The 26,824-nt window shown below is 40.8% G+C and overlaps 4 protein-coding genes across 7 annotated transcripts in view; 2 read left to right on the forward strand and 2 right to left on the reverse strand.

Annotated features, from left to right (window-relative positions):
* Positions 1-6,866, reverse strand: part of rai14 (retinoic acid induced 14) — a 37,848-nt gene extending 30,982 nt beyond the window's left edge. For both annotated transcript variants that reach the window (XM_010789243.1, XM_010789242.1), the window contains exons 1-2: positions 6,490-6,866; positions 4,932-5,013 (exon numbers count right to left, since the gene is read on the reverse strand). In XM_010789243.1, coding sequence (XP_010787545.1) covers positions 4,932-4,967 — 36 coding nt within the window. In that variant the 5' untranslated portion in view covers positions 4,968-5,013; positions 6,490-6,866. The remainder of the gene's footprint in view (positions 1-4,931; positions 5,014-6,489) is intronic.
* Positions 6,867-8,656: 1,790 nt separating this feature from the next.
* Positions 8,657-11,732, forward strand: LOC104961038 (lysosome membrane protein 2-like). Its single transcript, XM_010789241.1, has 5 exons — positions 8,657-8,892; positions 9,546-9,703; positions 10,489-10,633; positions 11,189-11,380; positions 11,635-11,732. Exons 1-5 carry the CDS (start codon positions 8,770-8,772, stop codon positions 11,728-11,730), a joined length of 714 nt encoding a protein of 237 aa, XP_010787543.1. The 5' UTR covers positions 8,657-8,769; the 3' UTR covers positions 11,731-11,732.
* Positions 11,733-14,836: 3,104 nt separating this feature from the next.
* cimip2b (ciliary microtubule inner protein 2B) lies at positions 14,837-16,840 on the forward strand. Its single transcript, XM_010789240.1, has 5 exons — positions 14,837-14,854; positions 15,024-15,178; positions 15,600-15,726; positions 15,948-16,157; positions 16,270-16,840. The coding sequence occupies exons 3-5, from the start codon at positions 15,690-15,692 to the stop codon at positions 16,401-16,403; spliced, it is 381 nt and encodes a 126-aa protein (XP_010787542.1). The 5' UTR covers positions 14,837-14,854; positions 15,024-15,178; positions 15,600-15,689; the 3' UTR covers positions 16,404-16,840.
* Positions 16,460-26,401, reverse strand: LOC104961035 (iporin). 3 transcript variants are annotated; one of them, XM_010789237.1, is made up of 11 exons: positions 26,123-26,401; positions 25,323-25,517; positions 22,004-23,387; positions 21,601-21,886; positions 20,515-21,483; positions 19,280-19,356; positions 18,964-19,138; positions 18,740-18,845; positions 18,599-18,645; positions 17,729-18,398; positions 16,460-17,647 (listed from the first exon to the last, which is right to left on the reverse strand). In XM_010789237.1, the coding sequence occupies exons 3-11, from the start codon at positions 23,330-23,332 to the stop codon at positions 17,545-17,547; spliced, it is 3,762 nt and encodes a 1,253-aa protein (XP_010787539.1). In that variant the 5' UTR covers positions 23,333-23,387; positions 25,323-25,517; positions 26,123-26,401; the 3' UTR covers positions 16,460-17,544. The 3 variants fall into 3 exon arrangements, with proteins under 3 accessions (XP_010787539.1, XP_010787540.1, XP_010787541.1); XM_010789238.1 differs by having other exon boundaries at positions 25,323-25,520; XM_010789239.1 differs by lacking the exon at positions 25,323-25,517.
* Positions 26,402-26,824: the final 423 nt, after the last annotated feature.

The following is a 26,824-nucleotide window of genomic DNA, read 5'->3' on the forward strand; positions in this document are numbered from 1 at the left end:
TACTAGCAATGGCTACAAAATGGAATCATGTAGGATCTGAATATGCTGTATTTGTAAGGATGAATTACTGCAGTATGTGTGAACAGGGCCGTACTTATCCCTCTGACTGCTGTACTATCCCCCGCTGACAACTGACAAACACACACATCCACAGACACACACCCTTCCTCCACCTCCTCCACCACATTAATGCTGGGTTGGCCCTGAGGGTTTTTTTGTCACTACAAGTCCTAATACCCTTCACTATAACTAGCCAGAACAAACTATTCCATGCCAGACCAAGTCCGACTGGGCCAAATCAAACCGAGCCAAGTGGCTGTGCTTCAGTTAAAAAGAAACCTTGTATAATTATGGGCTGCTGCAATATTGTGTTACTATATGATGATTTTTATTTTGTGTCTGCATTATGTGTCAACTTTCATGGAAAATGTAGGGTGTAACCTTTTCCTTGCTGTATGGAGGGGATATATATATATATATATATATATATATATAGATATATATATATATATATATATATATATATATATTACAGTTTATTGTTTTCAACCACAGGCTGCATATTTTCAAATGGTTTCAGATGATCAACATGTGATTTTCTTTAGCTGTGCTTTCCAGTTAGCACAGCACACACATTATATAACTCCTGATAAAGAGGAATACATTCTTTGAGTATTTGCATAGCTAAATTCAGCTTCAACGTAAAACTGTAAGTGCCAGACATTAACGTAAAATGTTCAGTGTAGTCCCCAATGTCGTGTAGCTCAGATGAATTAAAGCTATGAAACAGCTGTGTGGAGTGAGAGGAGACAGCATAATCCATTCATCAATTAGACACAGAGAGACTGGGTGATCAAGGGGGGGTGGGGGTGTCTGCGCACATACTGTGGATACCGGTCCATGCACATAGACGTGAAAGTCTGTGTGTAAAAACACAGAGTAATCCTGCTTAGTCTGGCAAGCTGGAGGAGCAGGGTTAAGTGTGACAGTATGAAGCGCTGGGAGAGGGTTTAATCCCAGAACCACTGTCCACGAGAGAATACACAATAACAAACGCAGACATGTGTATGTGCACAACAGCCTGTGAAGAGTGTGGGGGATGGTAGTGAGGGGCTGAGAGTAAGATAACAGTGGGGGCAAATTAACTTATTTAGAGCAGCTCTGCTCAAACAGCAGGGACCGTCGTTTAATGTGGTCTCAAGTGGCCGACGCACGCTTCAAGATTTAATTAAGATTTCTCTGACTAATTACATGTGTCTGTTTTTTTTTTTTAGAACTACGGTTGTGTCAAAAATAACGATTATGTCTAAAGTATGCTTTTCTAAATTAGTGGTTTTCAACGTGGGAGTCTAACCTAAAAAAAAACTAATTGTTTTTCACTGCTCGTACAGATTGGTAGTATTGTTAACTTGTTCTTTGAGCAAATAGGTTTGAATATAAATCTAAAATCGGCTAATTTAGACTGGCAAAGTTCTTGTACATCTTTCTGAAAATGTTAAAACGTTCTGCATGAGTTAGCATTAGTCCTTAACTTTCTATCAACCAAATCAAAGCACACTCAAGAAGAAGAAAAATAAGGCATTATCTCACAGTATCTCGGTCTTCTTGTATCGTGGTCCTCTTTTATTGTAATTTAACATTACAAAAAGAAAGTTCAAACACAAGAAAAACTTTCTTACTGACATTATCAGAGCAGGTCAAAGTTAAATTATCTCTGACAGCAGATTTTTTTAGACATGCTTTAACCAAAATGCCTGTAAGTCTGTTTGTGGCTGATCGCCAGCCCCCTTCCCAGAACCCAGATTACAGCGTCTGCTTGTCTTAAACACTGCTCTCACACACATAAAACCTCCCTGATTATACCAAATGTTTCGTCAAACAGGATTAGCCCAAATGATCCACCAACGAATCCCAAAATGTCAATGATATATTCCAAAGTCGTATTTAGGGAGACAGAGAAACAGAAACAACACTCAAATGCAGACACTGAGTCTGGCAGATAGACATGCACACATTTCAGAACACACACATGGACAAACACACACACTTTAAACAATTCCTCCGATTCACTTCGACCTTGCGTAACTACACAGTACACACCTGCTGATAAAGCAACACTGGTGTTCCCTCCCTTTTAGGTAACGGCATGCACAGAATTTTGACAGACAAATTCAATGTGGATAAAAATCTGTCCTTTTTTTTCAGCAGTAATACAGAAGTTTAATGTCAAGGTTGGAAATGCATGAGTATATAAATATGCGGAGGTGGTGTTTTTGCACAACTTAGCCTCACAGTCAAATCACAGGGCAGCATTTGAGAAAGCTGATCTACTAAACCTTGCACAACATTCTGCTGAGTCGGCTTGGCTCTAGAGTTTTAGTTCGCATGGTATTTCCAAACATACTTTCAGATAGTCAAATTACTAGAATGTCAAAGACAAATAACCAGCATAATTTAAAAATAATCTGGAAGGAAAGGCTTGTTTTCATCATTTAAAAAAAAAGAAAAAGGCCCACATCATCCAGCTCCACATATAGCCCTTTTCCTGGCTGTATGATATCACACTTCCTATTCTCTCTCTCCAGCTCTTTTTCTACCTTATTTAGGCCTCTTGTTGTACCGGAGGTGTTTGAGGTTTGGCTGCCCGATGCATTCAGCTCTTGGTGCTGGAGGTGGCTCCCCGGAGTGAACCATTTAGAGAAGATTTGACACTAAAGAACATATTCCATTACACATTATCTGGAAATGTCTACTGCATTGTGAAGCTATTTTCAAAAGCATTAAGTTTCTGTTATTTTGTAAATAATATATATAATAAAAGTGCTGGTTTTGGGGTTTAGGGGGGAACATTCCTGGGAAATCGGTCACTGACACACACAGCCTAAAATAGAACCAGAGAGATATTTTCTTTCTATTAGAGTTGTTCAGGTTTCTATAAAAAGCAAAGGAATGACTATGTTGGCTCAGAGGGAAAACATGCTGGCCTGTGAAATGTTTTTCTGCTTATCACAAGCGTGACCATTCATTTTAATCACCAAGTATGCACTACAAAACTGAAAACTAATGAAAAATGAACATGTACTTCACTGAAAGTTGCTTGTTATGATGGGCAATAGGACCTCTCCTCTAAATAGAAGAATGCAATGTTGTACTGTATTTCACAAAATTGCTCGAGAGAATAGAGTCTAAAATAGAAACAGAAAAACGTATTTAATTGTGTATATGACTGGAAGAGCACAAAAGTCCAATTGATCCTTAAACAGTATACACATATAAATGCACATACATGAAAACGGGGGTTCATCAAAATGAAAAGACAAACTGAAACATTATCAGATATCAAAAACAATCAAAGTGCGACAGTGCGTGTGGGTGTGAGGTCTGCAAAGGCATACATGACTGCGAATGGCTTCAGTCGTGTTTCTAAGCAACATTCACATCCACCGCTCTTCCCTTTCTTCTCTCATGCCGCCTACGACTGGCTATTTCAGCGAGGACAAGCATTCACCTCCAAAAGCCTCCATATCAAACAGTTTACAACTCCTACTGTAACAACACCGTTTTAAAAACACCCAGTAAAGGTGAAACAGCCACTATACATTTCACACGCTAAGCGGTTCTACTGTGACCTTTCTGCCCGATGCTGGACTCAACATTCTCTAGAACAATGGACACTATTGTTCTCCGCCACATAGTTGCAATAATTTACTAATATTAGGCTGTAGAATCGTATAAAATTGAAGGTTGTTAAAGATGAAATGCCAATTTTTTGCTCATAGACATTTGAGTATTCCTTACAAAGAGTTGTAACTCTACATGTGATGTTCTTCCAGATGATCTATAGGTGGGTCTCTCTCTAGCGAATTGATTTTGATCTCCACTAGCAGAGGCCTGGCTCTCAACGCATTCGTATGCACTAGTTATGCCTTGCAGTATATTGTAGCTATAATTGAGTAAAAGCTGGGATGTACTCCACCTAATTCTTCCTCTGTGAGACAGTCTCTCTCTCTCTCTCTCTCTCTCAACAGAGCATGCAATTTAACCAGAGCTCCCCATCCTGCCCTGCTGCCACACACTCCTAATCTCATGGAAACTGTCTGAATAAACCAAGTATCTCATTTAGTAGACATTCTTCACTCCATTTGTCAACTTGTCTACTTCTGACACTCCCTACCTCCCCTAAAACTTATCCCATTCATCCACCAACCCTCCAGCTTTTTCCTGTCTGCGTTTTGGCTCTGTGTCATTACGGTCACTGTGACAACAGATGAGTCAGACGCTGTGGAGACGCCTCACTTCCTGTGAGTGTAGAGTATCTTTGAATGTGACCCAAAAAATGACTGAACCAACACCGAGATATTCCTCCCAAAAAACTGATTCAGTCATCAGGGTCAAACCCTCCTCTGGAGCAGCACGGAGTCACAGTATCTTAGGATATTTGTGGTTTTTGTAGTTTTAATCAAAATATTTGAATCACCTCTCGAGTCCTCCACCTTCCAGAGTGACTCAACATGTCAGTATAATAGTCTATGTCATATCGCTAACACCATAAATCAGGGTTTATCAAACTCATGATCCTGTTTTGAGGACCTACAATTCTCATGACACCAGCATTTAGAGTTTACAAGTTATCATGGGAAAGTGAGCAAGGCACACTTTCTGATTACAAGAGCAAGAAGGAAGTTCCATAAGTATTACACAGACATGATTGAACTCTATTTTATTTTTCCAGTCTATTTATTTTTTCCTAAATAGCCCAAAGCAATGGGGTGCTGCTGACCCCAAGGTTGAGAAAATCTGCAGTAAATCACCCACAACTGCACAAGGCATGCATACACAGACACTGACTCAGCCGTGCAGACATGTGTATGTGCACACATTGTTGCGTGCACACACTTCACACAGCCGCGGATACATGTTATAGTACTTACATCAGTTTTTCTAAACTTTGCTTTAAGGCTCTTCATGTTCAGTCTGGTCCATGCAGTCACTCACTCAATCACTCAGGGAAGGCTGTGAAGAAAAAAAGACACAGATGATGAAATTAGTGATGAGTATGTAACTCCATTTCAAATGTGATTTAGCATTCCCGAAAGACTAGACTAACTGATTTATCAGGTATTGTGGGACACTATATCCATACAAGTTACAGTCAATTGGAGGTGTAAATATGCAGGGATTTACAGTGGCAATAATCTACAGCCTTGGTAAATTACCTTTTACCTCAAATATAAAAAAATATGCTGTGTATTAAAGCCTCTTTAGGAGCACCACTTGTAGTACTGTAGTAGTGACAAAAGCAAATGTGTACAAAGTGTTCCTAATAAGTTTGATCACAGTATTCTGTACCATACAGTCTTGCTCTATACTCGGTATACTTTTACAGTTCTCTCTTCTTCCTCCCAAATCAATTAGTAGTTTTGGGAATGGAATTTGTGTAGCACATTCACTTCTAATGCAAACCTGTTGCTGGAAATTGTATCCTGCTTTGTATGGTTTCCCCATAAGGATGTTTTAAATCACTACAGAACCCTTAGGGATGTCTGGTGAAATACATGTTTTCGTGTTAACTGCCTCCCCTCAATTTCCACATGTTCATGCCTAAAATGACCTTGTCAGTGATTTACTCTAAAGATATCATTGTGATCATACCAGTCAAAATGAAACTACTCACTTACTTCTTTATGTCTGCTTGTATTTGTTCAACTATGTAAGCAAATTGAACCTCTTTGCCATGATAACTGGCAGTTAAGTCCTAAATAAATTGTATTTAAAAAATGTGTGAACTAAAAAGGCTTAGCAGAAACATAGAGCAAGTAAGAAACATTTGTTCCATTTTCACAGACTCTTCATGTGGGCAGATACTGATGTGTTTAAGGAATTGAAAGGTGGGTGCTTCAAGGACAGCCATAACTGGCAGCATTCAAGACACAGATTAACATACATTTGCATGGCACATTCATAAAGCAAATCTTCATTTTCTGTAAAATGTCAGCAGCACAACAATGATAAATGTGTGAAAACAACAATAGAAAGCAATTGTGGAATGTGAAGATCTCTATGAAGCGAATCGAAAAAACTGAAACAGAGATATTTAACTAATGTGTTGTCTCTGTCAATGTTGGACGGTACATTGAACTTTAACAACTGAATCTATTGTCAAACTCTAATGGAGCACGAACCACGGTTTATTAAGTAGCTAGCTACCTGTGTATATTTGCATACTGCCCTCAAACAATGGAAGTTGCATGCAAAAACAAAAACGGGCAAAGCTGCAACTCGTTTAGCAATTAGCACAAAAAGCATCAAATGCGCGCTTCGTGCATCATTGTACACAAACAATGAGTTTGAACGCTTTGTAACAGCAGCGTTTAACTTACCACCGAGACTTACAAACACTTGGATAGTTGTGACGCTTTTGTTTAAAATGCCTTGACATCATTCCGACCACTACTACTAACATGGTGTGAAACTACTGGACACACTTACCCGGTTATGTCCTGGAGTCGCAGGAGGGCTGGACACATAAAAAGAAACTGACACACAACCGCGTTTTGTGCCAAAAACAGATTGTCTACCGAGCCGGTGAGAAAACAACGAGCCGTAGTTGAGCTTAGTCGAGCAGAAGGATGCATAAAGGAGGAGGAAAAAGTGCGTCCCGAGACACTGGCCCGGCTCGGCCCGCATACATTAAAAGTTGTTCCCGGATTCCTGCCTGTCTCTCGCTCGGGACTCAACTCAACGGCTGGTGCCCGGTTTAGGGTGGTGACGTCACTCCCCCAGTGCTCTCGTGACCGCGGCGAGCGAGCCCTCTTCAGTTATCCATTGTGCCCCATTCATGTTTGGTTGAAGGCGTATTTCCCACAAAACCACACTCACACAGCTAGAATAGAATACATTAGAATCATAAAATCCTTACTCTTTTACTGATTAAACTTTTTGTTGATGTGCCACAATTTAAAGGTTATTTCTTAGGTTTTTGATTGGACCCCTGAACTCCCATGACACCCCCAGTAATGGATTATATCATTCAAAACACTCTGTGTGGAGTAACTATCACTTGTTTCAAACCATTCAATGTTGGTCTATTTATCTGTTTATTTTTCTATGTATTAGGTATTTAATACAACTAATAAAGCTATAATTGTGTTATGTAAGGTGGTATTCCAGCACATTATTATTGCACCTCCTGCACTTGGAGCACAAAAATAAAGGATATTCAAGATATTCAAACTTGAAATCCCTATGAGCCGAGCTCCAAAAAGTTGTATACATTTTCCATAATGCAAAGGATCCATAGAACAAACAATGCAAACATTTTCACAGGCTTTATAGTAGCAGTATCACAATGTGTTAAAGCAGTATAGTCATGCCTGAGGTTAAGAAACTGCCAATCGAACACGTCATGATGATGATGATGATAAATGTTGCAACTGCACTGCAATGAAACTTATTCAAGCAGGTATGGACGTGTCTGAGCAGTCAAGTTGTATTGGTGATATTTGGTAATGTCGGATAATCCTACCTTGGCTACTGCACGTTCTGTATGTCTGTCATATTTAACCCAAACTATTAATGTAAAGCTAATGTTCAAATGTTTTGATTTAACGCCAACATGTGTTAAGGGTATCATTCATACAATGTGCTTTGGTAGCTTATATTCAGATATGAATGGCAAATCTGAACATATTTCCTATGAGTATGTCTTACAATCAGAAAAATGGAAATGGGACAAGAGACAATATGACACCGAGATACCTGCTCATAGATTAGTCTGCTTAGCCAAGGTGTGGTCCCTATTATTACGAAATGTTGACTCAACAGATATGGCTCCAGTTTGTAGACCAACAAAGAATATAGGCAAGAAATATTAGTAAATGTCAAGACAGTGACATCTAGTGGAGAAACAATCTCTTACACTGTTGTTCTGTATTATGAAAAATGTATTATTAGTATGTGAATGTTTGGTTGTTTGATGGTAATCAGTATTGAACAAAACGAAGCTTTACATGTTTTAAAGAAACAGAGACAATAGTGCAATGAAATATTCAGGTTTTGTTTACACTGACATCATGACCTGGCTATACCCTGAGTTTCAACATGACTATGCAAACAGGATAACTGTTGGATTGTATGTTTCACCCTATGGTTTCACCTCAAACGGCTCACAAAAAGTGTCTTCCCAAGAAGGCCCAAGAACAGCACAGTAGAAGTTGAACTTTCCTTGATTCATGTTAATTAATAATTAATAAGTCACTTAATGCTCAATTTTAGCTTGTCTCTTGAGTTTTAGTTGTATTTTGTCTTTTATGTAATCATGTATGTTTGAAACAGAGAGATCCACATAAGACTGAGGTTTAATGAATGACGTAACTGTCATGCGATTAAAAACAAAGAGTCTTTACCTACAAGAAATATGTTCCCCTTTATTTAGCTTTCAACAGCCAGCTAATGTTGGACACATTATTTCGTCTCTCGTTTAATAGTTTATAGGCAGCTATCACATTTTACATCATAAATTACGACATCTATTAAAGGGGACACTCCAAATATATCACTGTAGTGCGTTTGTTAGGGCTCGTTATCCAGGAAGATCGCGAATGTCGAAGAAACCGGAAGTGGCAACAGGGAAGTATTTCACTCCGGACGTTGGTCTTTGATTCACCGAGAAAGTTCCTGGGCCGTCAAAACAAAAACAGCGCTCACACACAGACGGTAGCTAATGTCAGTGAGAGCTACTGCCTTTACATATCTGTCTGCTTTTCCACCATGCAACTGAAATCATGTTGTATTTACAGCACCGGAGTTCTTTCTATTCTACTTTTGATTGCCGGCATTTCTTTGGTGTTGTCTAACGTGTTTCCACATATCCTACAGTCGGTGGTTAAAAAGGTATGCCAAACATCTTATTTTGGGAAACCTTGTTTATGTAGGCGTTATAGTTAGATGGCCACTAACTATTTAACGTTAGACATTTTGATGACGGTTATTGTGAGTTAGCTTATTGTTATTGTGACGAAATGGCAGACAGTCTGATGGGTTTCGATTCTGCCATAGAGACCAGTATGGTGTGTCTGATGGGCAGCTTTAACATTAGGTATTTAGCTAGCTGGTTTTAAAATTGAATGTTTTACCAATGACTAACATTAAGGAATTGATGTTCTCACACTACTCATCAAGTTAGCAAGCTCTGACAGCCAGCTTCTCCCGATACTCATAGACAATTATTTAGCCAGTTGAATGAAGAAGTGTTGAGATGTTTTGGGTGGGGTTTTTCGCATATTCAAATTTATAACAGATAAATATCTGGCACACTTTTATATCTGACTTTTGAAATAACTTATTTTAGATTTGTGAAATTCGTACGTCATTGCAATGTGTATTACATATCATATCCTGCCTGGTTATCCATATTGTGATTTAACCACTTACAGCAGCCTTTGTCATATGATGTGGACAGCTTAGTCAGCTAAATATGCATCTGAAGTTGCACATTTTTCTCAACTGTGCAGTACATATAACCCAATGCTCTTTGTTCCCCATAGGAAGTCGTTTTGAAGAATGGCACGGAGGCGTTTGAGGTCTGGGAGAATCCACCAGCCCCTGTTTACATGCAGTTTTACTTCTTCAATCTGACAAACCCCCTGGAGGTGGTGGATGGAGATCGGCCTGCTGTGCTGGAGATCGGACCATATACATACAGGTGAGGAAAAGGAAAAATACTCTAATTACTCTGGTCGTCTATTTCATAAACCAGAAGTGCAGATGTCACAGTAAAAGAAAGCCACAAAGCCATTAAGAAGCACAATTGTTGATTCTGTCAAATCAAACGAAAACTGACGATATCATCAATGCAGAAAGGTGTTAAAGAGGTGGTTATTAGATTAGGTAAAACACAAAAGGAAGAAGCTGGAAAATAGATAAGCAGGGCAGTTGCAAACATGAAATCATAACATGCATCGTCATTTTTCACTTTAGTACAAAATGTAAGACTATAAATCAACAAATTAATCTATTATATTCAATAATTAATCAAAGACATTGCTTATGATGTTGTAATTGGTATCCTTGCCTCAAGATCATCATGTTCAATTAGAGTTAACATAAAAAGCATGACTATAGTGCATCTTGGTTGGAAAACATCCCTTTTACTCGTGGTCATTACAACTCGTTCTGAATAGTCAGGAGTCAGTATTGACTGTAAAGATGATTTAACCTTATTTTGACTTCAATGGAAACCTCTTCCTTCTTTATGCAATATTTAAACCAGAACTAATAGTTTCAGTACAGAATTCTATAATTATTTAACAATAGCCTCTTCTCTGTAGTATGAGGTGCAGATACTGTAATAAGATAATAGGCCAACCTAGTGTATTGTTGTATTAACATTGTTTGTCTTTAAATATTTGGCTGCAACAAGGAACTAAGAGTTAACATCTTTCTACCATAAACCCAGTTATAACCCAGCTGCTGTCATTTCCTACACAGAGAGTACCGGCCGATGGAGCAAGTGGACTTCCAGGAAAATGGCACCAAAGTATCATCTGTCAACACAAAGACCTACATATTTCAGAGAGACATGTCCCGGGGTCCAGAGAGTGATCTCATCAGGACGGTCAACATCCCTGCAATTGTGAGCATTGCAGATCCATTTACTGCTTGTGTTGTTTAATATTATACTGTTTTATTAATGTTGTATTGTGTATCAACCACAATATTATTTTAATTTTTTATAATGAGTTCTTATAATGTCCTCATACCTTAAAGGTAAAGTATTAAAGATCCATGGATAACACATCTTCTTAACATTATCTTGTAAACAATTAAGAATGACATCACTCAAATGGTGTAACAACAGACTCACAGGTTACATCAATTTATCTTTTTAATTACATACAAAAAGGTTCTCTCTCCCCTCCCCCAAAATGTATGAGACGATGTTGCCATTTATCTTCATTACAGTAGATGTGCTTTCCTTTTATTGTTACAAAGATATAACAGTACATGATGCTTTGTAGGTATAGGATTGATAATATGTGCTGTTGTGCTACTGGGAAGTGAACTCTCATAAAGATTATAAAAAATGTGATTCAAGTAAATGATTCATCCCATTACGTGGTTGTCTTCAAAGAACTTCTGTCATTCATCGCTTTACAACGCAGTTTGTCTTTCTTTTTCCCCCCGGTAGTCGGTGATGGAGCAATTCAAAGATAATTTGGTCCTTGCAAACTTGATCTCCTCCTACATGAAGTCTGAAAACGAAGGCCTTTTCACCACACGCACAGTGGGGGAGCTGCTGTGGGGATATGAAGACCCCCTGCTCAAAGCCCTCAAACTTTTCAAACCCAACCTGGACGATGTTTTTGGACTCTTCTATAAGGTCAAGTATAATGATAATGCATGTATTTATATAGTGCTTTTCCTGGTGCTCAACGACGCTTTACAAGCAGGAAGAGAAAATAGCAATAACAACTAATATAAATATGATATTGTACACTTTGTCCAGACTTGAGTTTGTTGATCATTAAAATGGTATATGAGATAATTGCAAAGAAATTGTATTAAAATTGCAGAAAATCAAGAGTTGCTATTTGTTTGAGCTGTTTGTTGAACATTTTCCTTTTTTTCCTACAGACCAATGCTTCCAACGATGGGGAGTATGTCTTCTTCACTGGCCAGCAGAACTACAAGGACTTTGCCAGAGTGGATACGTGGAAAGGTGAAAGGTAATTGTCTCAACTCACCTTGAGAAACTAACAATGACAGTGAATGAATGAGACCTAATAAGTGACAATCATTGATTACATGCAGTTTAAATGGATGAGAGTTGGGTCTCATCATTATATCAGTACAAGACGGGCATATGATCAAGGCTCGTCTCACCCTGTTTGATTACATTAAGAGATTTCTCCTGACATTGTCTTATCACATTTGACAAGTGTCTTTAATCAGAGCTATTCATTTCAAAAAGCCACACCATTGTTAATCTCCTCTGATTAATTTGCAACCTTCCTTTGTGTCTGTCAGAGAGTTATACTTATTTCCTTTTTTTGAAGCCACTAACTTTTCACTCAGTTACTGTAAATACTAAGTTACAGCCAGGAAACTGTTAGCCTAGCCTAGCATAAACACCAAAACGTCCTATTCTTACTTGACCTCATTACATACTACTGTTGAGAAATAAGTGTAAGGGAAACTTCTGAAGCAATGGAGAGTCAGGACTTAGAGAGACACGAGGAGAGCTGGAGCTTTGATGGCAAACACTGGTGGTTTATTTGGAGTTACGGCCGGAGAGTTGACAAGACAGGTGGTGTGTCACCAGTTGACACAGCGGTTGCCAAACCAATTCTGAAGAACGCTTCTACAGCTCGAGGTTTTAACTAGTTCGGAGTGTAATAATCAACATTCTTTATCAGTGAGTCTACACATTATGGACCCTGAATCTAACTAGAGCTCTCGTCCGTAGAAAAGAATGTGCGCCAGGGAACTTTCGTCCCTGAACAGTAAGCTACCTCATGGCGGCTTGTGCTCTGTCATAGACTGGCAACAACAATGCGCCCAAGCTGCTCCTCCTTAAGAGAAATGGCAGCAATACCCAAGGCCGTTGACCTATGCCAGGGGTTGGCAACCCGCGGCCCACGGGCCGCATGCAGCCCTTTAAGCCCTCTGCTCTGGCTTCCTTGAGCTTAGACAAAAATAAGAAGGAAATAAAATAAAAGTATTTGTAGGACTATTTATATTTTGTTGCATGGTTGAAAATGTTTCGTATCTTGTATTTTGAGGTGATACTGTGACACATAAATAAAAAACAAAACGATTTTAATTAGGTCAACTAAAATATGCGTCACATCCTGCTACGGTCCCGCGCGAGTGCCTTTTCCTGCGGGTGAATAACCTGACCCCCGGCTTGATGAGCGAACTATGGATAAATCAAAGAAAAGTACCGGAGGAACACAGGAATTAATACTGTGTGGACAGAGTTATATGCTTTCACAGCAAACGATGCTGGTTTACCGGTATGTTTTGATGTGTAGAGAGAAGTTGTCAACGGTGCTGCAGCCTTTACGTATCGAGGAACAACACGGGAGAGGAAGACAGCTGACATAATTCAATGGGGTATGTAATTTATTTCAGAAAACACTTTTTGTTATATTCCATGGAATGCTCTTAACATCCCGATAGCAATGAATATATTAAATGCTTTGACAATGTCAAAGCATTTAATATATTCATTGCTATCGGGATGTTAAGAGCATTCCATGGAATATAACAAAAAGTGTTTTCTGAAATAAATTACATACCCCATTGNTGGGGCTGTGTGTGTGTTGTGTGTATAAACTCAGATGTGTCGTCACCAGCAGCTCTGGTAACACAGCCTGTTGTAAAAAGCGAGCAGGCAAGCTGTTGCCCTGTGGCGCTTTGAGGTTACCACCTGTCCTCACGCTTGCTCTTGTGTTCTCATGGAAGACCAATATGGTGAAGGCCCGGCCAATCAAAACACACAATGTGCCTCTTTGTTTTCCACTGTGGTGCGGTCTCATGGCTGCGTGATGTCCAGTCTCTGCCGGCTTTGTTTTTGACATCTATTGGGCGCGCTGTCCCACTGTTCTCCTCTGCCGTCCATCCTGTATGATACCAGGTTCTCCAGGAGCTTCAAGTTCGACCGCTACTTTGATGCTCTTTCAAAGAAACTGCAAAAGTTCCTGATGTATGGGTAAGGTGCAGGGAGTTGTATTATAGCTTGCTTTGGGATTAATAGAGAGCGAGAACTTGCTTTACCTCATTTATGTTTCTGTCAAATCCATTTATCTTAATCTTGGTCTGTATGTGTCTCGGGTTAGGTCCCGTGTGTGTTGGTGTGGTGTTGGAGGGTTTTTATCAGGTACATGGAGGGTTTTTAGGACCGGGGTTTTCTTGCTATCGCGTCTTTCGTCCATGACGAGAATGTAACTGTCTTATTTAGAGATTGGAGGATATGGAGGGATAGCAAGTCGAGTCCCACTGCAGTCAGCCATGTCCGTTGTGTCCCTGAGACACTTCACCCCAAACTGCTCACGACCTGTGGGGGATTGTCCACAGTAACTGAGATGTATGTAAGTAACATGTAATGTAAGATTCGGGAGATGCTGAATACTACACTCTTATTGCAGATTGCTAATAAAACACACTCCACACTAAACTTTCCATCGTGGTGGAGATTTCAACCATCGGTAAAAATCTTGAATAACCTGACATGAGTGTGGGGGAACGAATTTACTTTGGAGGAAATATAATTACAAAATATGGCTGTACTGAAATTCCTTACTTCTCCGTTGCTGCCCCCTCCCTTCTGGAACTCACTCCCACAACCCATCAGAGACTGCACCGACCTCACCACCTTCAAAAAACTCACCTCTTCAATCTGGCTTTTAATGTGTGATTGTTTTTGTATTATTTGACTTTAACTTTAACTATATATTTATTTGTTGTTCCTTTCTTCTCTTTTCTTTTCTCTTCACTATTATCTGTAAAGCGTCTATGAGCACCTGTAAAAGCGCTAATAAATAAAATCTATTATTATTATTATTATTATTATTATTAAGTGGACCAGGTTTAAAACACGAGATAACATTCACCAAACAGCCATAGCAGAAATGTAAGTTAAAGTCCTTTTATTTTATTATGTAAACATGCATTTTTGCAATGCATTTTACAGGATCAGTTCAACCAAATTCCTTCGTATCTTTCTAAAAACAATGGTGCAGTCGATTTGCATTATCCACAGCACTATTTTTATTTGATATGAGTAGTACCAATGTAATACTTTCCTTTAAAGCTCTTTAAGCAGTTCCAGGGACACTTTTTCCAGAAAAAGGTTGGTGTTAACTTTTTTTTAAATGTTATACTTACATATATTCACTGCTGTGGTATTGTAGTGAAGGCAGACAAAGAAAAAACACATTGAATGAAATCCAAAACTATTTTTATTGCTTGTCAGAACTTCAGGTGAAACTGATACTGTATGTCCTTTGTTGCTGTTTTAGGCTTCATTCCAAAAAGCCAGAACTACTTTGCCTGCACCTACTCAGAAACATGCCGTAAGGCGCTGTCAGAGTTTCACCAGGATGGTTGTGCCAAGATCCAACGAGAATCGACAGAGCTGCCAGCTGTTGTCAACTACACCCACACACAGGTTGAAGTAACTCTCTCTCTTTTAAACCCACCCCCATGCACACATACATGTTGACATTGCACCTCTGAATAGGTTCACTCTTGTTTAATTATCCATAGTGGAACTCTAGTGTCAGATCACTGTAATATAATCCACCCTGAAACAGACCGAAGCAGAACTGGTCAGCTCTCCAGAAGGGCCTGACACAGATTCAACAATTCATCTGAGATTCACATGAATAAACAGAACACAGCAGTACACTATAATCCACTGTCTTATTAATGTTTTCTGTTAACTAGCACAAAGTTACTGTCTTCATTTATTTTTCAATAGGTTTACATTAAACTTTTGTTCATTGGTATTACATTTACTTGAATATAGCATTTTAGCTGGTTTGATTTCTGAGTCATTTGTGTTTTTAACTGTTCTCTGTTATCATTTGGCTCAGAAACCAAGACCCCACTTGAGAGAAATCTCCAACAAAGAAATCCCCTACAGGCCCTTAAAGTCCTTCACCCCCACAGGAAAACCACACTTCATGGATGATGATAACCCACAAAAGTACTTTAAAACAGGTACATCAGAGAACTTAACCAGTTGTTTCCTTCTAAATGCATTAGGCCACTAGTTGATATGAAAAAGTTGTTATAGAGAACAATTGCCAATTTACACATCCATCAAATACGTAAAAGGATCAAATTATAATTTTTATTTTGGTCTCCACTTACAGGGAAAATTAGGATGTTTATATTTTCCTAAAGTACTCTAGAAGCTCACTGTGATGTATTTTAAACAGGTTTTACAGGCCATGTGCCAACATCTCGCTTCCTAATTGGCAAAGGCTTCCCCAAACAGGCACTGATCCAGTTTGGGAAACAGCAGCAGACTGATCCCACGTCCCTAAGCATCCCGGGAAGGAGGGAAAGTACAATAATTCCCATTGCTACCATCTATCCATCAAACAGGGGTGTGGTGCCGTCCTTCACAGGACACATCCCATGTCAGTGTCAGTGCTAGAAACACATTTGCCTTTTATCAGCTATTTTATAAATAGTATTGAAGAGATTTAACCTTTTAGCATCAAGTTTAAGCATTTCTCCCTCTGTGCCATCCCACAGGGTACCAGTTCACGTATGAACAAACCTTTGGCCAACTTTCCCAGAATGCACTGGAAAAGAGCAGCATCAAGAGGATCCGTCATGTCAGGCAAAATCATAAAACTGTCCAAATTACTGGCAAGATGAAGTTCTGACATGAGTCAAGTTTAAGAACTATTTAGGAAATCCTCATGACAGGAAACGCATGAATAAACATTTGTAATGTTTACTGTTGGCATACAAAGAAGTCTTTATTGACAGACTTTGATTGTCACTGGCATTAGAGGAAACATTCAGAGGTTGAGACAATGATGCTGGGTCAAATTATTTCACAGATTGCACATAAATACATGAATGTTCTGTATATAAAACACACGTTCTGTTCTTTCCTCCTTATTAACTAACCACTAGTCTGTCAAAATGTAGCTGACACACATTAAAGTACCTGAAACAGCCACCAGATGGCTTATATTGTGCAACTTAACAAAATTCACTGGAAGACATCCTACTGCAAACTATTTCCACACTTTCAGTTCCAGAAAATGTACAAAACCTAGCTCTTCACCAATAAAAACATCAAGGGGGAGTTATAGGAAGAGATATAGGAAGTACCGAAGCACCTATTGTACCGTTTCTTTTTTTAACTCATGCAGAAAATCCATGCTGGGGATTTGCTCAAACAGGCTACAGGAAACCAAAAACCACTGACTATCCAAGAGGCTGGTGTGAAGCATATTTGGCACAGTTACGAGTGTATTTTCTGGCTTTTTTCCCACCTAAAGATAAAATGTACAGCTATGTAGAGAATGACAGATATGTAAACACTGAATTTCCCCCTAGGGGGATTAATAAACGTTCATCTTCTTCTTCTTCTAAACAGATAATTTTGCACCACAACAATGTCCAAAAGGTCAAAATGCACATTTCATGATTTATAATTGACTCTAGGGAATATAAAGGATCAGTTTTTGAGGTTGAAATTGCAAATGGAGGAATGACCCTTAATCATCAAGCTACTTCCCGGTAGAGATCTCTGGATCTTCTGTGGAAATGATGCTACAGTTAGTGGTGCTACACCAGCTTAAAATGAATGACTTTTAACTGGATAGTTTAGGGTTCAATGTTGCAACCTGACTTATGCTGCAATGCTCAGCCTGATGAATAAGGGCCATTGCTAAAGCTGTGATTCATTTAATTTATGTGCTTTCGGTTACGTTGAGCAAACTATTATCATGCAGGCTATTACAGTAAATAAGCCCAACTCTGTCCTTCATCCACAGAGGATTTAGTTTTCAGTTAGTCTGAGCTTGCTCCTCCCAGCGTCATTGACCTGATGGATTGAGCCAACAGTCCAAGATGGGATCTGTCAAAATGCAGCCAGTGCGATGGTCGCCTGGACCTGTGAAAGCAATGATATATATTAAAGTAGTAAGAAAATCACACAACAACATCTTTACCAGTTATCACGGCTGGTTCTTACCTTCTGGTTTGTGCTCCACTGTGACTCTGGGAAACTGTCTCTGTCCTGGTGGAAGTATCAGCGGCTCCAAACAGTTTGGCCCAGCGCAGCCCACCCTGATATGGACTCTCAGCCTGGACAAATGTGGTCGCAATTGGGGTCTCATTTTCCTTCTCTCCCATCCTGTCTTCATGCCTGCTGTCCATACTAATTTGAGACCAATTTTCGGCACAATTCTGTCTACAGTCCTCCCCTTCAACCACACCATCCACAAGGTCAGGCTTATTCGACCACCACTCTTGAATAGGAGCTAATGGACTCCTGTTGGCCCAATTCCCTTCACAGTCCTGCTTGATGCAATTCTGAGACCTAGGAGAGTCGTGGCAATGAAGGCCTGTCTGCTGTGAAATGTTGTTTTGCTGACTGTGGCTGCTGTAGGCCTTTTTGTCGGCTTGCAGTAGTGGCCAGCTGGTCACTAGGAGGGCTGAGCATGGCTGAGGAGGAGAAACACCATGCTCCTCCGAACACAACTGTCTGTTACGTAACATTCGAGGCTCCAGGAGCAAGTTGAGGTCAAAGGGCATCACAGTGAGCGGCTGCAGCAGAAGCAGCAGCTCCTGAAACAAGGGCTGACACTGACCCAGGGACATGGACAGGAAACCCCATGAATGGTAGTATGTCGTCACTAAATCTGTGGAGAAGTAACAGGTGTAAACAAAGATAGAAACAAATGCATTAGTGATCTAAAACGGGGCTAAATGCTATTGATAGCATGCCAACATGGTGAATAAATTCAGCGGGGAACTTGAATCATATTTCATGACAGTCCTTTCAATAGTTGTTGAGAGGTCTGAGGGTGGACCATTTGCCAGGATATGTATTGGCACTCACCTGTTTGACTCTGAAGGTGACTGAGCCAGAATTCTAAAGCTCTCAAGCTGAAAGAGAAAACAAAGAAAACAACACAGCCAGGATTATAGCTTATGTATACATTCATTATACCTTTGAAAGTGTGATTAAAGATTGTCTTACTTAAGCAGGCCCATGATGAAGGCTCTCAGTCTCATGCATTGGCTGGAGAGTTGGGGAAATTGTCTGATTTTGGAGACCAGGCTGTGAAGGACCTTGGTGGATGGACCTGTTTCAGACCAAAAATACTTCATCAACAAACAGTTTACTACAAACAAGCTGCTCCATCGGTATGCCACTATATTCAGGGCACTTCCTTTGAATCATCTTCACTCTTATGCATTTACCTATCCTAGTAGAGACCTCCACAACACCCCAGGAGTGATTGCGACGCTGCCCAACGATGACATCCAGCTTGTGATCCCTAAGCCCGTCCTCTAAAATATTCTGGATCGCCGGACACAAATGTTCCAGGACCAGGCTGCCGATTGTGGGACTGCATGAGCTGTTACCCAGTCGCATCTGCAGCAGAAGGAAAGAAATATAATACAATATATTTCCTGCTGACACAAGTTATTTGACTCCTGTCCTGCAGTGTAAGTAATATCAGTTTGGCGCTTTTCCATTGTGAAACATAGTTGCTTAGCTCTGCCAAATTCAGACCTTTTCTTCAGGGTCTCTGCTGCTGCCAAAATGTGCCATGATTAAATCCACGGCCCTGCTCACAGACCTCAGCAAACCTGGGGACATTGGACAAGGAGAGACATTGGAGATTGATGTATTACAATATACAATATGTGTTACATTGTAAATGCTATATTATGTAATTTCCGTGTATCATTTGTATGTGAAAACATCCAGTGTGGTGTAGTGTTTGTTAATTGTTATGTAGCTGCTTAAGGACTGGATGGAAATGAACGATTAGCTAAAATCTGGGATCTTTTCTGAGATTAATTTATTTGTATGCATGGTCCTTGTTTAAATAAATATATAAATATAAACATTTCAACCAACCTGTTAACAGTACAAATCAATTGGATTCTTTATTTGTGATTCTATAGCTGTAATTTAGATTGTCTGGTCACTTTTAGAAAATTATTTAAGCATGGTGATTTGTATTGGAAACAGGTTGAAATTATGTCATATGTTGTACTCGTTTAAAGAAAATAAGACTCAATCATGAACACGCTCCATAAGATTTCCACCTCCCTAACTGGGTCACTGCATAGAAACATCATTATCATATTGCGGGAATGCAAATGTGAAAGTGAGCCAAAGATAAAAGAGTCCATTTTAGCAGCGTTCCTCATTGACTTGCTTTCCCTTGCCTGGCTTTCCTCATCTCATACTGGCTAGCCTCTGCAAATGTCATGGTAAATTCTTTATGCATGTTGATGCTGCCTGCAGTGCTGCACCACACTGATGGTTCACCACAGCGTCTCCATCCTTGGTTATCCATCACAGAAGGCTCACATTTATAGAATCAAATGTGCTCGTGTGGGCCAAATGGAAACACTAAATGAATATGTGTGTCTATAAATAATTAGCACTGTTTCTACTGCATCATTCTCTCCTCTTGTCTTCTCTTGAAGCGTGCAGTCACACACACATAGGCTACAGAGCAGCAAGCTTAGCCAATCCCGTGCAGGGAGAGTTAAAAATAGGTCATGTTTGAGAGGAAGCCCCTTCAGGGTATTGAAGGCACTGCTGCAGCACAGTGACTTGTTTTTTTTACTGTTCTCAACAGCTCATCACTGGCTAGACAATCCAATCAAGAAGGAATCCAGTCATTGCCGTTACTGGGTGACTTTGTTTTTACTCCATTATGATTTCAATGTTTTTCCATGTAATTAACATGTTTTACACCAAATAATATATCATTCATTCAGTGTCCTCACCTCTCCTCTGAAGATGGCTGATAGACATGGACTCATAAGATGTATCGGGTGAGAGGCAGAACTCTGTGGGCGGCCTGTCACTCAGGATCAGAGTCTCACTGTGTTGATTCTGACTCTGCTTCCCACTGAGCCCAGCAGAGTGCTGGATTTGCAGCCCAGAAGCAGCCATGGAAAACAGATAACTCAAATAGGAAAGAGGAGCTACAGAGGAGAAGGCAGCTGTAAAACTATTATCAAAAAAGCCAAAGTCAGTTGCAGGTGCAGCGCGGCACTGAGGGAGCTCCTGTTCAGGTTGTACGGCTGTGGGAGGAGACAGGGAGGCCTGCAGGTGTGGGTGATGGGTGTCAGTGGTCAGGAGTAAAGTGGGTGGTGTATGAGAAAATGTTGAGGGGGTCTGGGTCTCATAGGGACTCCTGGGCTCTGTCTTGGTCTGGCCCTGCTCAGGGGTGAGGTTAATAAGGTCCTGGTAGGCGGGACTTTTAACAAGGTGGGACTTAAGTGGGGCTGCAATCAAATTTGAAGAAGTGGTACTCTGAGGTGGGCTTGTGTTATCTTGAACCAGTCTCGACGGTGGGCTGTAGGTTGGATCCTGGCTGCTTCTTAATGTAAATGGACTTGGGCATCCTTGGCCTCCGCGGGACTGGCTCCATGCTCGACTGAAGCACTCTGGGCTCGGCGTGCAGGTGGAGCAGGTGTCGGAGCTCGAGGGAGCCTCCAGGAAGATGGGGCAGTGGTTGCCCATTGGTGATGCCTGCAGATTAGAACAACCTTGGCTGCTTTTGCCCTTGAACTTGAGGCCTGGTTGAGAGCTCTTGCTGCTCTTCTGGTTTATGTACTGCTCCAGAAGACAGCTCAAGTGCTGCGTCTGGGGTTTGCCTGCGGGGACCAGAACAAAGGGCTGGATGGGCAGTGAGGTCGGTCTCTGGGCCTTACTGTAGCGCACCACTGCATTTTCCAATGAACATGCCCCTTGGATGGAGATAGAGGATAAGACAAATATTTGGAACAGATGTTAGATTCCCTTAATACTGAAAGAAATACAATTTAAGCAATAAAGACATAAAAACACTCTTTTTATCGCCTTACCCTTCTCAGTAGCATCAGTTTCACAGTGCTCCTGGTGCAGAATCACAGATGGCTGCGTGGACGCGGTGCTTGTGCCTTGGCATTGACTGCTATGTGGGCTACACTGGATGGGGCACAGTGAATAGGGTGATTGGTAGAGAGGGTTTTGGAAGCTGTATGATTGCTTCTTTCTGTAGAGGGATCTCTCAGAAGAGGTCGTGGCAACTTGGTCATCATGGGTCTGAAACTCAGAGCAGTCAGCATGTGCGGAGGAGAGCCTCTTATCCTTTCGGTGATCGTCTTCTTCCTGATGATGAAAAATATAAAGAACTGCTTAGGTTTACACAAACAAATCATAATGTAGTTTCACAGAAGATGTTTATAGAAAATATCTAGGAGAAGAGCTGTTTTATTACAACATTACCTTCATGACTTCTTTGTGTTGTGCTTCTTTCTTATGGTCAACAGAAAAGTGCTCAGAGGGAGGGAAGGGGCTACTTCTGCTCTGACCCTCGGGACAGCTGGTGAGACTGGACCAGGCAGGACTGGGAGACTGGGAGGAGAGGTCACATGACACAAGCTTGTAGTACTTCTGGTTGGTCTCCATGGCCAATGTGGCTTGGCTTTGCAGGCAGGCAGCCAGGTCTGACACCTCGAGCGAGGAGAGACCCGGGGGGGGCGGCTCCAGGGAGTAGAGATTGCAGTTAGAGTCGAGACCTTGAGGAGACCAGCAGGAAGCAGAGGGCATTGTGTCAGCTTCCTCTTTAGGGGGAGAGTTATCTGCCATGTTATCATGTTGGAGACCCTCTGCTGGAGTCTCAGGAACAGGTTGGAGGTTGAGGAACACAGACCCCTCAGAGGACTGATAGGGGTGAGCTGCAGGACTGCTGAGGTCATGCGGTGTGGCAGGGTTGTTGCTCCTGTTATAGATAGTGCAGAAATTAACCAGGACGCCATCAGAACTGTTACAGGAAGAGTCACTGACATTCTCTGTGTGAGTGTTGGAGAAAAGCTCTGGAGAACATTTGTGTTGGCGGTGGATGCAGCAGGACATGTTATCCTTCCGTCTGTCTGAATCCTTCTCTTTATGAGCCCTGACGCCAGATCTGCTCACATGGAAGCACTGGCATTGGGTCTGCAGTGAGTCCTGCTGGTGGAGCTGGTTAGAGATCCACTCATGGTCCCTCTCAGCCCCCAACATGGTTCCTTCATTGCCCCATGCACCGCCCATTCCCCCGTGAGATATAGCACCATTACTTAGAGGCCAGTTGGAATTCCCATGCAATACAAAAGACGAGTCCTCGTGATATCTGTGTAGATTATCACCTTCACTATCTTCCTCTTCCTCATCCTCATCCAGCGTTCTGTTTGGGAGGAATGAATTGTGTGAGCGTAGAGTGTCTCTAGCTCCAGAGTTTTCCTTCTTCAGTTGGGAACTGGCCTCCTCCGGTGACGAGTTGGAGTCGTCCCTCCCGCTGCTGTCGCTGACCCCCTCCTCCTCCGCTCGGTCCTCGATGAAACTGCCATGGCTGCTGGAGAAAGGTCTTCGGCCCCCGGTGAACGCATGTTCTCGGTTCAGAGAGTCTCGCTCTGGGAGGGACACTGCTCGGGTCAGACCCACTGGGCACAGCCGGCCGGACCTCTTGGCCGAGCTGCACAGGGCCTGGACAGGAAGCTGCCAGGTGGGGAGCTGGACCGCAGGGAAGTGGCACGCGATCAGGGTGTCACCTGAGTGACTGGATGCTCCAATCATATTGCTGGATCAGGCTGGATCATGGAAACGATCTCCATCTTCCAAAATTGGAATCCTTAAAGAAAAAAATTGAATAAAATCAGCTATTAATACAATACTGATTTAAATGTTTTATCAGAAATCAACAGCATATTTTCAGCTTTGGAGGGAGATGCATACGGTAAAAGACTATGTGGATATACAAAATACATATAGATAATTACTATCACTGCTACTGCGTAATAATTGGGCTCTTTAAGTGATAATGCAGACAAAATTCTTAGCAGTTAGACTCAAGTTTAGACCAAAACTCTGTCCAAGATCCAAGGTCAGAGGTACCTTTATAAAGCGTTTATATTTAAAAGAAAATGTTTGTTTTTTACACAGTTGGAACATTGCTACATGTTGAATTTTGCATGTAACTATAATCAGGATACATTTAGTCTAGTTTGTTGTTGGTATATGCATATGAATTGTTTATGTTGATCTCCCTCTGGATCTGCTTCTTGGTGTTTGAACTCAATGGCCCTCCTAGCTGTAATGCTTTGTCGGGCTTAAAGCTTCGGGGACACAAGTTAAGTGCATCTTTAAATTTACGGTAAAACATCCCAACAGAGTAGAAAAAAGATGAAACCATAAAGCACAAGTGCAGGCTGCTGGTGTCTGAGTCTGCTCCCTCACTTCACATCACTGGTCCTGCAGCCAGAGTCCTACTGTGTTGTCTGCTTCTGGCCCTCAGCACAGCCTCCCCTCCATAATTCAGTCAACCATTAACAGACCCCTCCTCTCGCTGCCTGGGCCAACCACAGTCCCTCTCAGTTACTCAGCTGCTCTGTAACTAGGGCATCTGCACTGCAGTGATGCTACGCTGGCCCTGCTAACAGTAAATACAATTTTACATCAGTGTAGTTAATTTAACATGTTTTATACACATTTGTGCTGACTTCAAAACACAGGCAGAAAAAGAATGATTACCATCCCTTCATTAAACATCTATGAGGACCGCTAAAAATAATAATGTAAAAGCACATCAAATATTTAAACACTGGGGATTGTCAAAAAAGTGATAATGAATGTTGCTAGGATACACCATTTACTGTGTTTTTGCCCTCTGTAATGTTATATGTTGAAGATTTTAACAAGACTTGTGTTAAGAAATTCATTATTTTAGATGTCAGATCGTCTGTCTTCAGACATTGTTTTGGGCTTCATGTCCCACATCACAAGGCATCGGTTCATAGACGTCACGTTGTTGTGCAGGGGGGGCACAACGTGGGTAAACAAACAACATCTGTTACAGATGACCATGAAGAGGTAATCCTCTTTAACATCACATGACAACAATAAACAACAGCCTTACCATGGCAACAGAAAAAAATCACATTGAAATCTGCTCAGAGGCAAAATAACAATCTCAACATTAACAATATAAAGAGTTGCTTATGGACTTGGTGAACCTTTCTATAAAGCCCTAATATAAACAACACAAATACATAAAAGATATGTAAAAGAAATCAAATGAAATAATATTAATTTAAATGTAAATGTGTCTAGAAAGCTATTAAATAACAACAGCAGACTAATGTTTGCCTTTGGTTGTGTAACTTCACAAAGCTCAGGAGGAAGTGCAGGTAGGAGCCTTAAGCAAGACACTAAATCCCCAAATACTCTCAGTATCTAGTTGTTTGGACAAAACTGTCTTATTTTATTAACTAATCCAGAAATACAATATACACACATTTCTGTGGAGCAAGTCCTGCTGCTCTCTTTTTGATATAATCATTTTTAAATCCTTAATGCTATCTCAGAAATAAGATTAGTGTCTCCGCTGATGCAATATGTGGGAATATATTGTTTTTAAAGGACTTTTTGCATTGAATCTGTATTGTTCCTGTCCTTGCTGATTTTCAACTGTCCAGTAGCGCGAGACCACATGAAAGTAGGCCAGTGTGACCGCCTAGTTGTCAGCAGAGGACTAACATTATCACTGCAAAGCGGATGTGACTCTTGCCTATTATTATCACGGCTGGAGGTCCCCCCGCTTGCAGCTCTTCCCCCTGGGCACTGGCGCAAGCTGAGATGGTTGTGATTAACTGAGCTGGATCATGAGAAACGTCTGTCAGGTCATGTCAGCCCGCTCACATGAAAGATGGGACTGTGTGGTTCTGCTGAAGCAAAGAGTCTCAGGTCCACTGTGGTTGTTTCTCTGCTTGAAGAAATAATAAGATTTAGATGCTGCTCTCTTATAATAAGACCTAATTACATTTATTCGTGTAGTATCAAGTAGTATTCATGATAGGAAAAGCTCAGTAAGAACTCAACATAACATGATCATATTTGATGTTTAAACCTACATCTAGAGTAATGACACACAGACAGAAGAGGAAGGTCACAGATGGACTATATGTGTGTGTGTGTGTGTGTGTGTGTGTGTGTGTGTGTGTGTGTGTGTGTGTGTGTGTGTGTGTGTGTGTGTGTGTGTGTGTGTGTGTGTGTGTTTGTGTGTGTGTGTGTGTGTGTGTGGTTAAAATGAAATATTCAAAGTGGCTGAAGTAGGACAACATGTCAGACACAAGAAGAGATGCACACATAATAAAATAACCACCCATAACAGAAGTAGCATCTATTTCTGTCTTCCACAAACACTATCAAATATACAGACTTTACCACAAATTAAGTAAAACAATATTGCAGAATCAGTTGGATAATTGACATCAAGGAAAAGTAAATAAAGCTAAAAGAAACACTAGCACTTGTGCATTTGGGCCATTTCCAACTTGTATCCTGAAATGCTTGAATATGATCACCTACTTGATAACAGTCGTCAGTCAAAGGCGATGTCCTCCATCTCCTTCCAGGTGAAATAAATACAGGGTTTGATGCAAAAACATGCAACCAAACAAGTCTTTAAAAAAAAAACACGCTAGTAGCCTACTCGACGCAGTTATCCCATCAAAGATGCATTGGAAAGCTCATACTCTCATCTATATTAACTGACAACCGCCATTTAAATCTTTAGGTTGGTTACAGAGAATAAATAAGTGTATCATAGAGTAATTTAAACCCGGTTCGACACCGGGGTCCGTACAGATAGAGCGGACCCCACGCGCTGCTCCAGACACAGCTCAGCATACCGGGGGTATTACGTCACGCAGGCTTCAACCAATGAGGAGGGAGAAGTGCCTGCCAATCAAGGTATCAAAACATTTGGCAGGCAGAGTTCAGTTAAATAATAATAAAAATAGAGACATCATTATGACTTTCAAATTGCACATTTCCTTAATGATTCATTAGGGATGATTGAGTAACACACATAATTCATTACACCAAAATAATATTATGGCCATGTTATCAATTATAAGAGACCTCATTCCCAACTGTTCATCCTTTTATTATCTTAAGAGCATAAGTGGTCACCAACACCAACATATATATCACAAGATAAGAATAAGATTAGGGTTGCAATAATAATTTTCATTTGTGAATAATCTTTACTTTATTGGTTATAATTAC

The sequence above is a fragment of the Notothenia coriiceps genome, unplaced genomic scaffold, assembly GCF_000735185.1.
Source record: "Notothenia coriiceps isolate Sejong01 unplaced genomic scaffold, NC01 NC01_scaffold00032679, whole genome shotgun sequence".
In the NCBI taxonomy this organism is placed as follows: Eukaryota; Metazoa; Chordata; class Actinopteri; order Perciformes; family Nototheniidae; genus Notothenia; species Notothenia coriiceps.